The 14,057-nt window shown below is 33.9% G+C and overlaps 1 protein-coding gene across 14 annotated transcripts in view; it reads left to right on the forward strand.

Moving 5' to 3' along the window:
• RPS6KA3 (ribosomal protein S6 kinase A3) overlaps positions 1-14,057 on the forward strand; it is a 110,417-nt gene that overhangs the window by 65,394 nt on the left and 30,966 nt on the right. For all 14 annotated transcript variants that reach the window (XR_009538364.1, XM_060136785.1, XM_060136780.1 and 11 more), the window contains 6 exons: positions 4,096-4,176; positions 4,929-5,008; positions 5,593-5,699; positions 9,912-9,949; positions 10,185-10,327; positions 10,528-10,598. Coding sequence is in view for 13 of the 14 variants with exons in the window: in XM_060136785.1 (XP_059992768.1) it covers positions 4,096-4,176; positions 4,929-5,008; positions 5,593-5,699; positions 9,912-9,949; positions 10,185-10,327; positions 10,528-10,598 (520 nt within the window). In the remaining variant the exon portion in view is untranslated. The remainder of the gene's footprint in view (positions 1-4,095; positions 4,177-4,928; positions 5,009-5,592; positions 5,700-9,911; positions 9,950-10,184; positions 10,328-10,527; positions 10,599-14,057) is intronic.

The raw sequence follows: 14,057 nt of genomic DNA on the forward strand, positions 1-14,057 counted from the left end.
CTGGGAAAGTAGTTTGTCATTTCTTCTCAATTTTATAACTGCTACTCTTTGGATATTTTGAACCTCCTGGGTCGTTGCCTAATTTTTATTTTTTTTCCATCCTATTTTCCATTTTTGTCTTTTTTTCCTGTTTCCTAGGAAATTTTATCATCTATCTTCCAACCCTTCTATTAACTTCATGTTTCTACCATTATTTTTAATTTCCTAGATTTTCCTTGTTCTCTAATTATTCCTTTTTTTTTTTTTTTTTTTTTGCGGTACGCGGGCCTCTCACCGTTGGGGCCCCTCCCGCCGCGGAGCACAGGCTCCGGACGCGCAGGCCCAGCAGCCATGGCTCATGGGCCCAGCCGGACCGGGGCACGAACCCGTGTCCCCTGCATCGGCAGGCGGACTCTCAACCACTGCGCCACCAGGGAAGCCCTAATTATTACATTTTTAAAAACTTTTTATTATGGAAAGTGTCAAACATCTACAGAAAGAAACAGAAAATATAGAGAAGCCCCATATACCCTTCTTTTTCCTTCAACATTTATCAACTCATAATCAATCTTTTTTTATCTGTGTTCTCTCCCTTCCCCTCTTTTGATATTTTGAAGCAAATCCCAGACATTGTATAATTTCTTCCATAGATATTTTAGTATGTATCTCTAAAAGATAAAGACTCTTGAAATAATACAATTCTATGATTATACCTGAAAAATTAATATACAGATATCTGATCAGTGCTCAAGTTTCCAGTTGTCCCTATTGTTATAATTCATTTTTGTTTTTGTAATTTGTTTGAATCGGGATCTATATAAGGTCTATATTTTTCTACTTATTTTGATAGCTATTTTTCGTGTTTAGAGTCTTTCCTTAAATTCCTGGGAATTCTTTGCTGTCTTTTCCTCATTTAAGAGTGAGGTACCTATATTCATATATATGTGTGTGTGTGTGTGTGTGTGTGTGTGTGTGTGTGTGTGTGTGTGTGTGTGTGTGTGAGAATCACTTTGCTGTACAGCAGAAATTAAGACAACATTATAAATCAACTATACTTCAATAAAATAAATTTTTTTAAAGAAAAAAAAGTGCGGTACCAAAAAGCTGATTAGAAGGGGTTCTATGGCAAGAATTTGCTTATTTCTCATTGACCTCCTTTCTTTAAGCTTAGATTTTAGCTTTCTCTGATTTGCTGCGTGAGTTACCACTTAGTCACCTTCTGCTACTGCTTCTCTTTTTTGTCCTTGTGAGTTTATGCATAATTTTTCCATTATTGTAATTTCAATAGGGTTTTAGAAGAAAGTAGAAAGTAAAACATCCATGTTTAACCAGAAGTCTCTTTCCATTTTAAAGTTTCTATTAATATAATAAATGGGGACAAAAAGAAGTCAAAAGTGTTAGGTTGAGTTTATGGGGACTTTTGTCCTAATAAAGTAGTCTGTGGGCCTAAAAGGTTTTGTAAACTATTGCTTAAAGCATTTTCTTAATACATAATTCTAGAAACATAAAGAGCATTTCTTCTTATTCACTCTCATGTTCAAGTCAAGTAGAATTTAAAATGTAATAACTAGTATGTGATAAAAATTATTTCAGCGGAATGTAGTTGCTTTGCCAACATGAGTCAGTATTAACAAATTCAGTTTTGGGGGTTTAGAGTTTAACCAATGTAAAGCATGCCTTCTTCTGAACCACTAATATCCTAATCAAAATTCCTGATTGTAGGATGATTTATATTTGTCACTAGGTCTTTATATACATAAAAGAAACCAGATTAGAACTATTACACAGTCCTATCTCAGACAGAAGGAAGGAATTCTTTAGTGAGTGAATCTTACTGTTCGTTTTGAACTAAACAAGGTCTCATCAGTGTTGCATATAAGGAAACTATCTCACAAGGTAATCATAATAGAAAGAAAAGCATCTGGTTCTAGCCTCTCATTTTATAGAGAAGGAAGCAGGAAGCCCCTGAGCAATGAAAGGATTTGACCAAGGTAACTCATCTAGTTATTAGCATGGCCACTAAACTATAGCTCTTGACTCCCAAGTAATTGTTCTTTCCATAGTGGTACAATAATAGAAGAGGGATATACAGTAAATATACTGATGGATATTTTTGCTGCTTATTAAATAAGCTTTGTATAAGTATTGAAAGAGGTAGAAACTTGGAATCTAGCTTTAAGGTAATAGGAACATAATCCAAGATTGTATGGGTAGCGATGGAAAAAAGGGCAGTTTTGGGCTAGACTAGACTAGAATTGTCAGCAGGCCTAGGTGATGAACCTCATTCACACAAATAATAGAAAGGGCCTGTTGGACATAAGGCATCAGAGTTGTAGTGATAGGGCAAGATAACAAAATCAGAGATTGATCCTGAATTTGATACATCCACAAAACAAGTCAATAAAAAGACAGAGCTGCGTTGATATCAAGAGCAATTGAGTCCTTTTCCTGTTTTGCCTATTTTCAGTCACTGGCACCAAAATCTCCCAGTTGGAGTGGAAAACTGGTAGAATGGGAAACATAGGAAATTTTTAAGTTTATTTGTTCATTTTTCCCAGAGGGCTTAGTTCTGAGTTTTAGATATCAGTGGTCACCTTAAATTGACAAGAAAACTCATCATTCTGTCTGTTCCCGCCCCCACTGCCAAAAAAGACGCTCTTTCCATTCTTTCTATTTAATCTTCGGCAGAACCATTCAGTCTCTCTGGCCTGAAAAATAGAAGTTATGTGTGATTTATCCTTATTATGCCACAGAAAAAAAAACTTTAATGAATGATCATTCTCACCTCTTAAATCCATTGAGCTACCAACAGAGTACTTATCAGATGATTAATCATCAGTTTACTTGTCTGTCATTCCCACCAGATTATTAGCTTCTTGAAGATTATTTTATTTGTATCTCACAGTGCCTGGCATGTAGAGTTTGCTCAGGAAATATTTGGTTGGTAAAAGAGATCTTTGCCTACTGGGTCAAATGTAAATTCATCCTGGCATTCCAAATTGTCAGGAATCTGGATCCTCCCTACTTCACCACCCCTCCCACCCCCACCCACCCCCAGCCCCCCAGTTTCCACACTGATTAGCTTCCTTCTTGCTCATCATGCATGCCTCCATGTCCTTGCTTGCACTGGTACTCGATACCTGGACTTTTCTTCTCTCGGTCCAATCCTTGTTGCCCATATAAATTCCACTCTAAAAGTCCCTAACCCCACCTCTTTGCTCTAGCCTTCCTATGCAAGTAAAACTGATCTTTCCCTTTTCTGAATTCTTGTACTGCTTATTGGTGGTAATACATCATTTTATCCCTTTATCATATTCATGGTGCTATAACTACTATTTAATTGAATATCTCTTATATGCGAGGCTCTCGATGTACAAACCTTATCTCAAATGGTCACATAGCCCCCAAAGATACAGTGGTGTTATCCCCATTTTATAGATGAGAGGTGTAATAGAGGCACAGAGAGTTTAAATAAGTAACTTGCTCAAGATGACACAGATCTGAATCCAGATTTTTCTAACTCCAAAAAGCCTTTGCTCTTTCAGCTGCACCACAGTACTTCCTCTCAGTATCTCTCCTCTCCTGCCTCCCTCAAAATACACCTTTTGGAGTATATCTGTCCTTCACCATGTCTGCCCCATATTTTAGATGCTTAATGAATGTTTGTTGAATTGAGTTGATAAGGTTGGTAGGGAGAAGTGTTAAAACCTATTTCATTTTTTGTGTGTGTTTTAACATTTCATTGGAATGCCTTGTTTTTAAAAAGTTGCTCCTTTTTTGGCTATTTTTCATAACTTTGATCAAAATACTTGGAAATCTGATGTTAAAGCCAACATCTAATATGTTCTCTGTACTTTTTTAATGTAAAGCACAGATTTTATAAATATATACAATTTCTTCTGGTAACATAATTTATTAAAAAATGGTTATTAATTTTGAAAATTCAAGAGTAATGAATAGTTTTATTTATACATATAAGTAATTTTATTTATATGCGAATTCACGCTTTTATACATATAAGCAAAATTTTATTTAAAATAGTCACCAAAGAGATTTTGTTTTAAAGATTGTCTCTGGAAGCTATTACAGTATAGCCATATGTGTAATATTTTATAGTTCGAGACCGTGTTCGGACAAAAATGGAGCGTGATATCTTGGTAGAAGTTAACCATCCTTTTATTGTCAAGTTGCATTATGGTAAGTTATGAACAACCTGCCATCTCATCCCTTTACCTCATTCTCCCACTCCCTGAGTGCATTCAGATATACTAATGTATATAAATATTTATTTGTGTATATTTGTATGTGTCTAGTAGATACATATAGTAAAGTCATGGAAATTAAACCATTACTTCTTAGATAAATTTTAGAAGCTTTTATTGCATTTAGGTTCGTGTTTCTTTTAAACATTATAGTTTCTGAGTGATAGCCATAGGAACAGGTAATAATAATCATTTTTAAATTATAATAATAATAATGTACCAGTATTTTATAGTCTATATGTGTTAGCCTAACTTACAAGCAAGAAAGATCCCTAATATCGACGTCCTGATGTTCTTATTCTGTGTAATTAAAGCTAACCAATCCACCTTTTTTTGTAGTTAAGTGACATGGTATTTTGTATTTTGTTTCATGGTTAAGTAAGTCCTTTCTGTTGGGAATTTTTCTTATTGACTGCATGTTCTAGAACTGTTGTATTCCTGAGAGACTGTTGCCTGAATAAAATCTAACAAATGTTTTAGTGGTTCCATAATAAGAAACACTGCATTTAACATTTCTACGTGGAAATTAAGAGGAATCATTGGTTAACTTCTAAATAAAAATCAGTTTAGATCTATGATGTAGTCATTAATTTGCTAAAATAGTATTCATTTGTGAATGAGTTGACCTAATGTAAGCCCCCCAAGTTAAACTATGAATTAAATGGAAATTTTCGTTTCTTCATTCAGCTTTTCAAACTGAAGGGAAGTTGTATCTTATATTGGACTTTCTCAGGGGAGGAGATTTGTTTACACGCTTATCCAAAGAGGTATATAATTAATCTCTGTTTTAAATCTATTTATACACATCCTTTTTCAACTAAAGCTTTGTTATATTTCAATATTATGCTTGTCGTATTTTGTCAAGTGGCACAAGATTCTTACATTGACGAATCAGAGCCAAAAAGAGTTATTTTCCTAACTCCTGAATTTATTCGGAAAGTAGATTTTAAATTGATAAACTGTCTTTTGCCCTGCTTCTTTTAGTTATAGTTTTTTCAGAAGCAATAATATAACAACAAGATATCCTTAAACAATCAGTAGTGGAAATTCAACCTGCATTGTAAAGATCATTTTTCATTTCTAAGATGTTACTGTGATGGCGCAACAATGGCACAATCTGAATATAGTTGTTACTTAACAAAATGTAAAATTATTTTCCCCACAGTGCATATTTAGCATTTAGTAAGTCATTAGTTGACTAACTCAGTCATTTTTGAAATTTCCTTTCATAAGTGAATTGTGTAATTAGCATATTTATAATTTTTTGATATTTAAACTGTAGGATGGAACTTTAAAAAAATAGCAAATGCAAAAAGAAAATAAAGACAGAAAAATTATTATTTTATTTTAGGTCATGTTCACAGAAGAAGATGTCAAATTCTACTTGGCTGAACTTGCGCTTGCTTTAGACCATCTACATAGCCTGGGAATAATCTATAGAGACTTAAAACCAGAAAAGTAAGGAATCATGCTGCTAAGTTGAATACAGTGTAATATAATTATTTAGGGGGTAATATAAAATAATATTATTTCATAGAACTACCACAAACACTGGATTAGAATGCCTATGCTTCACATTTCTGCTAACCCTTTATGTGCTCATACTTTTAAATATCTGTTAATCAAAATACCTGTTAACGTTACCCTTGTTTTCATTTGCATTCTTTGATTTTTAATGAAGTGGAAATCTATGCTTATAGCTTTATTGGCAGTTGTATTTTTGTGTGATTTTTCTGTTCATGGCCTTCACTCATTTTTCTTTTGGGGTGTTGTTTTTTTCCCATTGTTTTGTAAGAGACCTTTCTATACAAATTAAGAATTTAACCATTTGACATATGTTGCAAATACACTTTTCTAGTTTATCTTTTAATTTTATTATTTTATTATGTATGTATGTATGTATGGCTGTGTTGGGTCTTTGTTGCTGCACGCAGGCCTTCCCTAGTTGTGGCAAGTGGGAGCTACTCTTCGTTGCGGTGTGCGGGCTTCTCATCGCAGTGGCTTGTCTTTGTTGTGGAGCACAGGCTCTAGGCGTGTGGGCTTCAGTAGTTGTGGCACTCGGGCTCAGTAGTTGTGGCTCACAGGCTCTACAGAGCAGGCTCAGTAGTTGTGGCACACAGACTTAGTTGCTTCGCGGCATGTGGGATCTTCCTGGACCAGGGATTGAACCCATGTCCCCTGCATTGGCAGGCGGATTCTTAACCACTGCGCCACCAGGGAAGTCCCTATTTTTTAATTTTGTGTTATTTTAACCTACACAAGTATTTTTCCCTCAGATCTACCAGTCTTTCCTTTTGTGGTTTCTTCTGTGACTTTTATTCTTCGAAGGGCTTTTCCAATTCTCATGATAAGATTTTTTTCTTCTAATTTTATGGTTTCTTTCTTTGTTTTTTTTACTTTTAACTCCATCTAGAAAGTTTTTGGTATGAGGGATGGCAGGGAGCTAATTGTTTCCTCCAAATACCATTTATTGAAAATTTTCTTCTCCACATGATTTCAAATTTTTAATGAGAGTTAAGCAAATTTCCCTTTACTTTTATAGTAGTGGTTATCAAGAAGCTAATATTATTTAAATTGTACACACTTCTGTGTTTTAATTTGTTAGTGTTTACTATCTACCACTTTGAGAAAGAAAGGTTTTCTTTTCTCCTTTTTTAAGGATACAAACAAGAGCCTTGTTCTATCAAGAATTTTTAAAAATAGCTTTTTTGAGATATAGTCCACATACCCCAATGTTCATAGCAGCATTATTTACAATTGCCAAGATGTGGAAGCAACCCAGCTGTCCACCAACAGATGAATGGATAAAGATGTGTTATAAATATACAATGGAATATTTCTCAGCCATAAAAAAGAACAAAATTAGTGGCTGCTGGGGGTTGGGGCAGGAATATAGAGGTGGGGAAGCGGTAAGGTACAAAGTATTGGGTGTAAGTTAAGCTCAAGGATGTATTGTACAACACAGGGAATATAGCCAATATTGGGGAAGAGCTGTAAATGGAAAGTAACCTTTAATTATACTAAAAAATTTTTTTTTAATTAAAAAAAATAGTTCTACCACCTAAGTATGCATTCTTAAACAATATAGGTTTCATTTGTTTTAAACTTTATTAAGTAAATACTGTACATAAATCTTTGTGTCCTGATCTTTGGACCTATATGATATATTAATATCCAGCTATTAAAACTAAAGTAAACAAGTCGATGTTTTTTAGTATATTCAGAGTTGTGTAACTATCATCTTTATCAAGAATTTGGATATTACTTACCTTAAAATGTTACATGCAAAATTTAAATTATATATTACAATAGGAAACAAAGGAAATACTCCTTTGGAATCCTGTTAAGTGATCATTTAGAAATTGTTATACTTTCATATTTTACGCTTTTTTTCAGGTATTTTGTTTTCGGATAAGTTTCATATGGTTCTGATTTTATTCCCCAGATAATGACTGAGTTTTTCTCATCATTTTCCCAATTTCTAACTATCACAACATAAAATATAATTCCTAGTGAGAATGAATATTCAAGCATATAGCCCTTAGAAGAAAAATTTACTGTGAACATAAGATTAAACATTCATAATAAAAATGTGTTCGTGTTTTATATCATTTAATTGAATGTATTTATTGTAGACCATTGTATTAATGTTGGTTTTAAAATTATATATAAAGCATGGATCCTGTCTCAAAGATCAAATAAGATCTAATGTGGGTAAGATTGCTTATAGTGAGATTTTTCACGTAAATGTCTAGACTACACTATTAAACTGAAATAACATTTAATTGTTAAATGATCCAAGTGATATCATCATGTAGAGCTTAGGAGAAATTTAAATTTTTAGACCAATTGTTTTACGCACTATAAGGGGTTTTCCAGATCCTTTTAAACTAGAACTCTGTTACAATAAATATGGCTAAAAATAATTATTAATAATTGAAAGGGAACTTTGCTTATTGAGAGTAATACAGTTGACTTTTTCTTTCAAAGATAAAGGACGGGCATGGTTATCTTAGAATGCACTTGCTGTAGGAAGTATAAGTAATTCCCTTTTAGCCATGTTTTCTTTTTTAATTTTTTCAAAATTACCAAGAATGATTTGAGGTTTGTTTTGTTTTGTTTTTAGAACTGTCTTCCAGGTGTTGATTAGACAGAAGGGAGGATGATTCCCACCATACCTAATAATTCCCTTTATATTCCCTAAATGTGTTGGTCTGCTTTCTAGTCAAGCATAATCAAGATCAGTATTTTTTTCATAACAAGTCCTTTGTAGTGAAAGAGACTTGAACACTGTGTCCCTACTGAATTACCCTCACTGGTAAACATTATTGTAATCATAGTTGAACTGATGATATAGGAAGGTTGGTAGTATTTTTGACATAGTAAAATTTTATTATAACAAAATTTGGCTTGCACATTTTTTTAGTTAATTAAAAGAATTAAAAGTAAGGAAATAAAGTAAGGAATTAAATGTATTAAAAGTAAGGAAATGCCTATATTATGGAATAGTTTTGAATATGAGTGAAATAGTTGACCTTATTACTTGACCTTTCAAGTCAGTATACTCAAATACCCATCCAGAAATGCAGTAACTGGCTTAACAGCTTAGTACTTACTCCTTTCTATAGCTCCTTAATTAACGACCTTACTCTCCACTCAAGTATCTGCTAAAGCCAGAAACTTGAGTGTCTTCTCCAGTTGTTGTTCTTTATCATAAGTCATACCTAAGAGCACACTATTCTTTATTTTTCCTTCTAAATTGTTTTCTAAAATTGCAGATCTGATTATCTTTACCTTCCATTCATGTAAACCTTTTATGATCTTCATTGCCCTTAAGAAGAAATCCCAACTCTTTGGAATGCTCTATCAGCTCTTTGTAGACTGGCCCCATTCATGCAATATACATTTCTTCTTTATCTGTGCTCTACCAAACAGTGAGCTACAAGATGAATAAGGTCAAAGTCTCAAGGAGCTCTCAGTTTACTGAAAAAGAGAGAAAACACTGGATAATATATACAATGTAGTGATGGGTCAAAGAAGAACAAGGAGTATGAGGAAGGTGGGTTGAGGAGAAGAGGATTGTGTAAGTTGTGTCAGAAAAAAAGCTAGGAAGGAATTCCCTGGCGGTCCAGTGGTTAGGACTCATCGCTTTCACTGCCGGGGCCTGGATTCAGTCCCTGGTTGGGGAACTAAGATCCCGCAAACTGCGCAGCACAGCCAAAAAAAAAAAAAAGAAAGAAAGAAAAAGAAAAAAAGCTAGTAAAGAATGATTGAGTCAGATGCCTTTAAAATGACAGCTCTAACACTTTTGACTTAACTATCCAGACCTCTGTCTATTGTGCAAGCACTAGGGAGTTTAGTTAGGCCACCTCTGCAGAAAGGCACTAAGAGCAACTTAGAATATAGGTCTTGGTTCCTTTCCTCATAGTTCTCAAGTGTCCCTGGCTCATTAATACAAGTTATAAGGCTTTGCCTTTGGGATTCGTTATGTATGTGTGTCCAAAAAAATAATTTTTCTCCTCCTTTACCTTCGCCTTTTTATTCAGAGTCTAAAGCAATATTTTGGAATGAATGTGATGATCTGATACTTAACAGAGTAATTTCAGTTTTAACTTCGAAAAATCTCTCTTTAATGGTTTGAAAAGATTTTGTAACTTTGTTTTCTTTCAGCATACTTCTTGATGAAGAAGGTCACATCAAGTTAACAGGTAAAAATCCTCATTTTGTTAAAATAGTCTCTCCTACTCTATATAATTAATTTCCTTTAAGGTTGATCATGGTATAAATATTAAGTAACACATTGTGTTAAAAACTTGAATTAGAATTTTTAAATAATTAATGTAAATATTGGAACTATTAATGTAAACTTTGGAACTCAAAGTTTAAACTTTACGTGTGCAAATTATTGTAGGATATTTATGAACTTGATATTTATTTTGGCAGATTTTGGCCTAAGTAAAGAGTCTATTGACCATGAAAAGAAAGCGTATTCTTTTTGTGGAACTGTGGAATACATGGCTCCAGAAGTAGTTAATCGTCGAGGTCATACTCAGAGTGCGGACTGGTGGTCTTTCGGTGTGTTAATGGTAAGGTTTGGGGTGTTTGTTTGTTTGTTTGTTTGTTTTTTGAAGTTCACTAGTGAATATAGTAGAAATATAAATCACTTGTTTTATTGTATAGCAATTTTAGAAGATGTGGTTGTAATTAAGATGATGCTTTTTTATCTTCTAGCCTTCAGATTTTATACCTACTGACTAATACCTCTGATTATTTCGCCTTTTTATAGTTTGAGATGCTCACTGGTACACTACCTTTCCAAGGAAAAGATCGAAAAGAAACAATGACTATGATTCTTAAGTAAGTACTCCCTAGTGGATGTGTTTTGATGAGATTTAAAAATAAATGCTTCAAACTAAAAAATGAGATTTTTAGAGTGTTAGCTATAGTATAAGAAATAACTAAGAAATTCATTGATATTATGACATCAATATTACGTGGTTTAAATATGAGCAAACCCCATAGATCTAGAATACTCATAATTATCTTCATGTTACTACTGAAAGGTTTACCTTTGAGATTTGGAATATGAAAAAGATGCCCATTATTCTACTTCTGTTTACGTTGTCCTGGGGGTACTAGCAAGTAAAGTAAGGCATCCAAAAGAAGTGCAGCTTAAGGTTTAAAAAGCAGAAATAAAATTGTCATTATTGGGAATTCCCTGGTGGTCCAGTGGTTAGGACTCCACGCTTCCACTGCCAGGGGCCTGGGTTCGATCCTTGGTCAGGGAACTAAGATCCCGCAAGCCCCACGGCGCGGCCAAAAAAAAATTGTCATTATTTAGTTAACATGATTGTGTCCATAGAAAATCCAAATCTTCATATAAATCCTTGGAATTAATGAGAGCTTGGCAAAGTTGCTGGATAAAGGGTCAATAAATAAAATCTATTTCATGTCTGTATACTAGCAACAGAAAATGGAATTTTTTTAAAAAGATACTGTTTACAATAGTAAAAAAAAAAATCAAACCTAGGGATAAATCTAGCAGAAGTTATGCAAGAACTTTATGCAGAGAACTTAGAAAATGCTAGGAAATTTTAAAAGACCGAAGTAACTTGGAAGGTTGTACCTTCCAATATTCACATTATGACAGACCCAAGTGTTATAAAGGATGTGTGTTATCCAATAAAAAAATATAATGTGAACCCCATACATAATTTTAAATTTTCTAGTAGCAACATTAAAAAAGTAAAAAGAAACAACTAAAATTAACTGTAATATATTTTATTTAACCCAGTATATCCAAGATATTATCATTTCAACATGTGATCAGCATTAAAAAATGATCGAGACATGATACATTATTTTTTTTATTTGAAACTCACTGCAGGTTTTACACTTACAGTTTGAGCTAGCCACATTTCAAGTACTCAGTGGCTGTATGTGACTAGTGGCTACCATATTGGACAGCATAACTGTAGTTTCAATGCAAATCATATTTAAATCCTAACAATTTTTTTGTGTGGAACTTAATAAACTGGTTCTTATATGATAATACAAAGGACCAAGAATAGCTAAAACACTCCTGAAGAATATCAAGATAGGAGGACTTGCTTTACCAAGTATCAAGCCTTGCTATAACTATAATTAGGACAATATGGCATTAAAACAAGTATAGAAAATAGAATTGTGCAATGGACTCGAGAGGCCAGTAGCAGACCTATACATATATGGACACTCGATTTACAACCATTGGAAATTGCAGAGCAGTAGGGAAATAGCACCTTTTTTAGTAAATCATGCTGGAAAAAATGATATTCAAACAGAAAAAGATAAAACTACCTCACACCATACACAAATCATTTCCAAGTATATTACATATATATATATATATATATATATTTTTTTTTTAACATATATATGGGAAAAGGGAAGAAAGATTCTAGAAGAGAATATAGGAGGAATCTTCATGACCTTGGTGTAGAAAAAGTAGTCTTTCAACACAAAAAGCATGAGCCATAAAGGAAAAGATTGATAAATTATTACTACATTAAAATTAATAACTTCTCATCAAAATATTCCATTGAAAAAATAGAAGAAATTTATAACATATAACCAACAAAGGACTTGTTTCCAGAAGATGTCAAGGACTCCAGTCAATCAATAAGAAAAAGACAGCCCAGTAGAAACATGAAGAGACGTAGGGACTTCACAAAAGAGGATATCCTATGGCCAATAAGCTTATTAAAAGATGCTTGCCCTCATTAATCAGAAAATGCAAATTAAAACCACAGTGAGCTACAACTACATACCCGCCAGAGTAGCTAAGGGTACAAAGACTGACAATACAAAGTGCTGACGGGCTGTGGAGCAGTGGCAGCTTTCATACATAGCTGGAAGGAATGTAAATGCTCATATAACCTCTTTGGAAAGCAGTTTTTGGCATTTCTTCTAAAGTCAAATACATGTATAACCTCATCCAGTAATCCTGTTCCTAGGCATGCACCCAGTTTTTATGCATCAAGGTACTTGCACATCAAGAAACAAGTACCCAGATATTTATAGCAGCATTATTTGTAATAGCCAAAAGGTAGAAACTAGATTGTTAACAGAAGAATGGACTAATAAATTGTGGTATATTCATACAATGGAATACAGCAGGGGTTGACTATAAATATTTTAGATTTTGTAGGCCACACACAGTCTCTGTCACATATTTGTATTTTTTATTATTTGCTTCTAGCACTTTTAAAATGTAAAAACCATTTGTAGCTCAAAAGCCATACAAAAATAGGCTGAAGCCTTTTGCCCGTGGGTGTAGTGTGCTATACAGCAAAGAAAATGAACAAACCACAGTTACATACAATGACTTGGGTAAATCTCACAAGAATGTTGAGCAAAAGCAATTCAGACACAAAAGAATGAATACTACACAGATGATCCTATTTATAAAGTTTTAAAAGCAGACAAACTGAAGCATAGTTTTTAGGGTCCCTATTTAGATGGCAGAAGCCTGCGGCAAAATCAGGAAAGTAGTTACATTGGATGAGGGGTTCTGGCAATGTTACATTTCTTGGCCAGATGACTGTTCACTTTGTGGTCAGTCATGGAGCTGTGTACTTTGGTTTTGGGTTTGGGAGGTTTGGTTTTGTTTTTTGCACTTTATGTTATTCTTCACAATAAAAAACATTGAAAAATATTTGCTATACAAATGAATGTTCAGTGAACCTTCATCACTCCATCTACTCTGGCCCCTTCCTTTCAGCTAATAGACACACTTTAGTGTTGAGAAAAACAAACCATTTCTTTGACTTGGCCTATCTTTCAAGTTTCTGCAGCATCTTCCTGCATTCTTTCAACAAAAAGCCTCTTTAAAGAGTGGTCTGTGCTTTCTCTTACTTTTTTTTTTTTGGCTGCTTTTATCCCATAGCCTGTTTGTCGTTCATTTCTACCGCTCCATTGAGCGGCTCCATTCTCTCACTATGGTCATCAGTAATTTCCTGGTTGCTTAAACTAGTGGCAGATTGTCAGAAAGGTGACTCTTTGTATGATTTGTTCACGCAATTCATTCAACAGATGATTGAGGTCTTTCTATATGTACTTAGGATGCAATGTGAACAAGAGTGACAAGATCTTCTGTGGTCTCACTGAGCTTGCATTCTAGTGGGGGAGACAAGGAATTAATATTTAAACAAATAAATATAATAATTTCCCGTAGTAATAGGAGCAGTGGGGATAATAAACCAGGGTACTTTTGAAGTCTGAGGGAAGGGGCAGGGGCAGGAATCATTTTAGATGAGACATTTAAGGAAGGTCTCT

The sequence above is a fragment of the Lagenorhynchus albirostris genome, chromosome X (genome assembly GCF_949774975.1).
Source record: "Lagenorhynchus albirostris chromosome X, mLagAlb1.1, whole genome shotgun sequence".
NCBI classification, from domain to species: Eukaryota; Metazoa; Chordata; class Mammalia; order Artiodactyla; family Delphinidae; genus Lagenorhynchus; species Lagenorhynchus albirostris.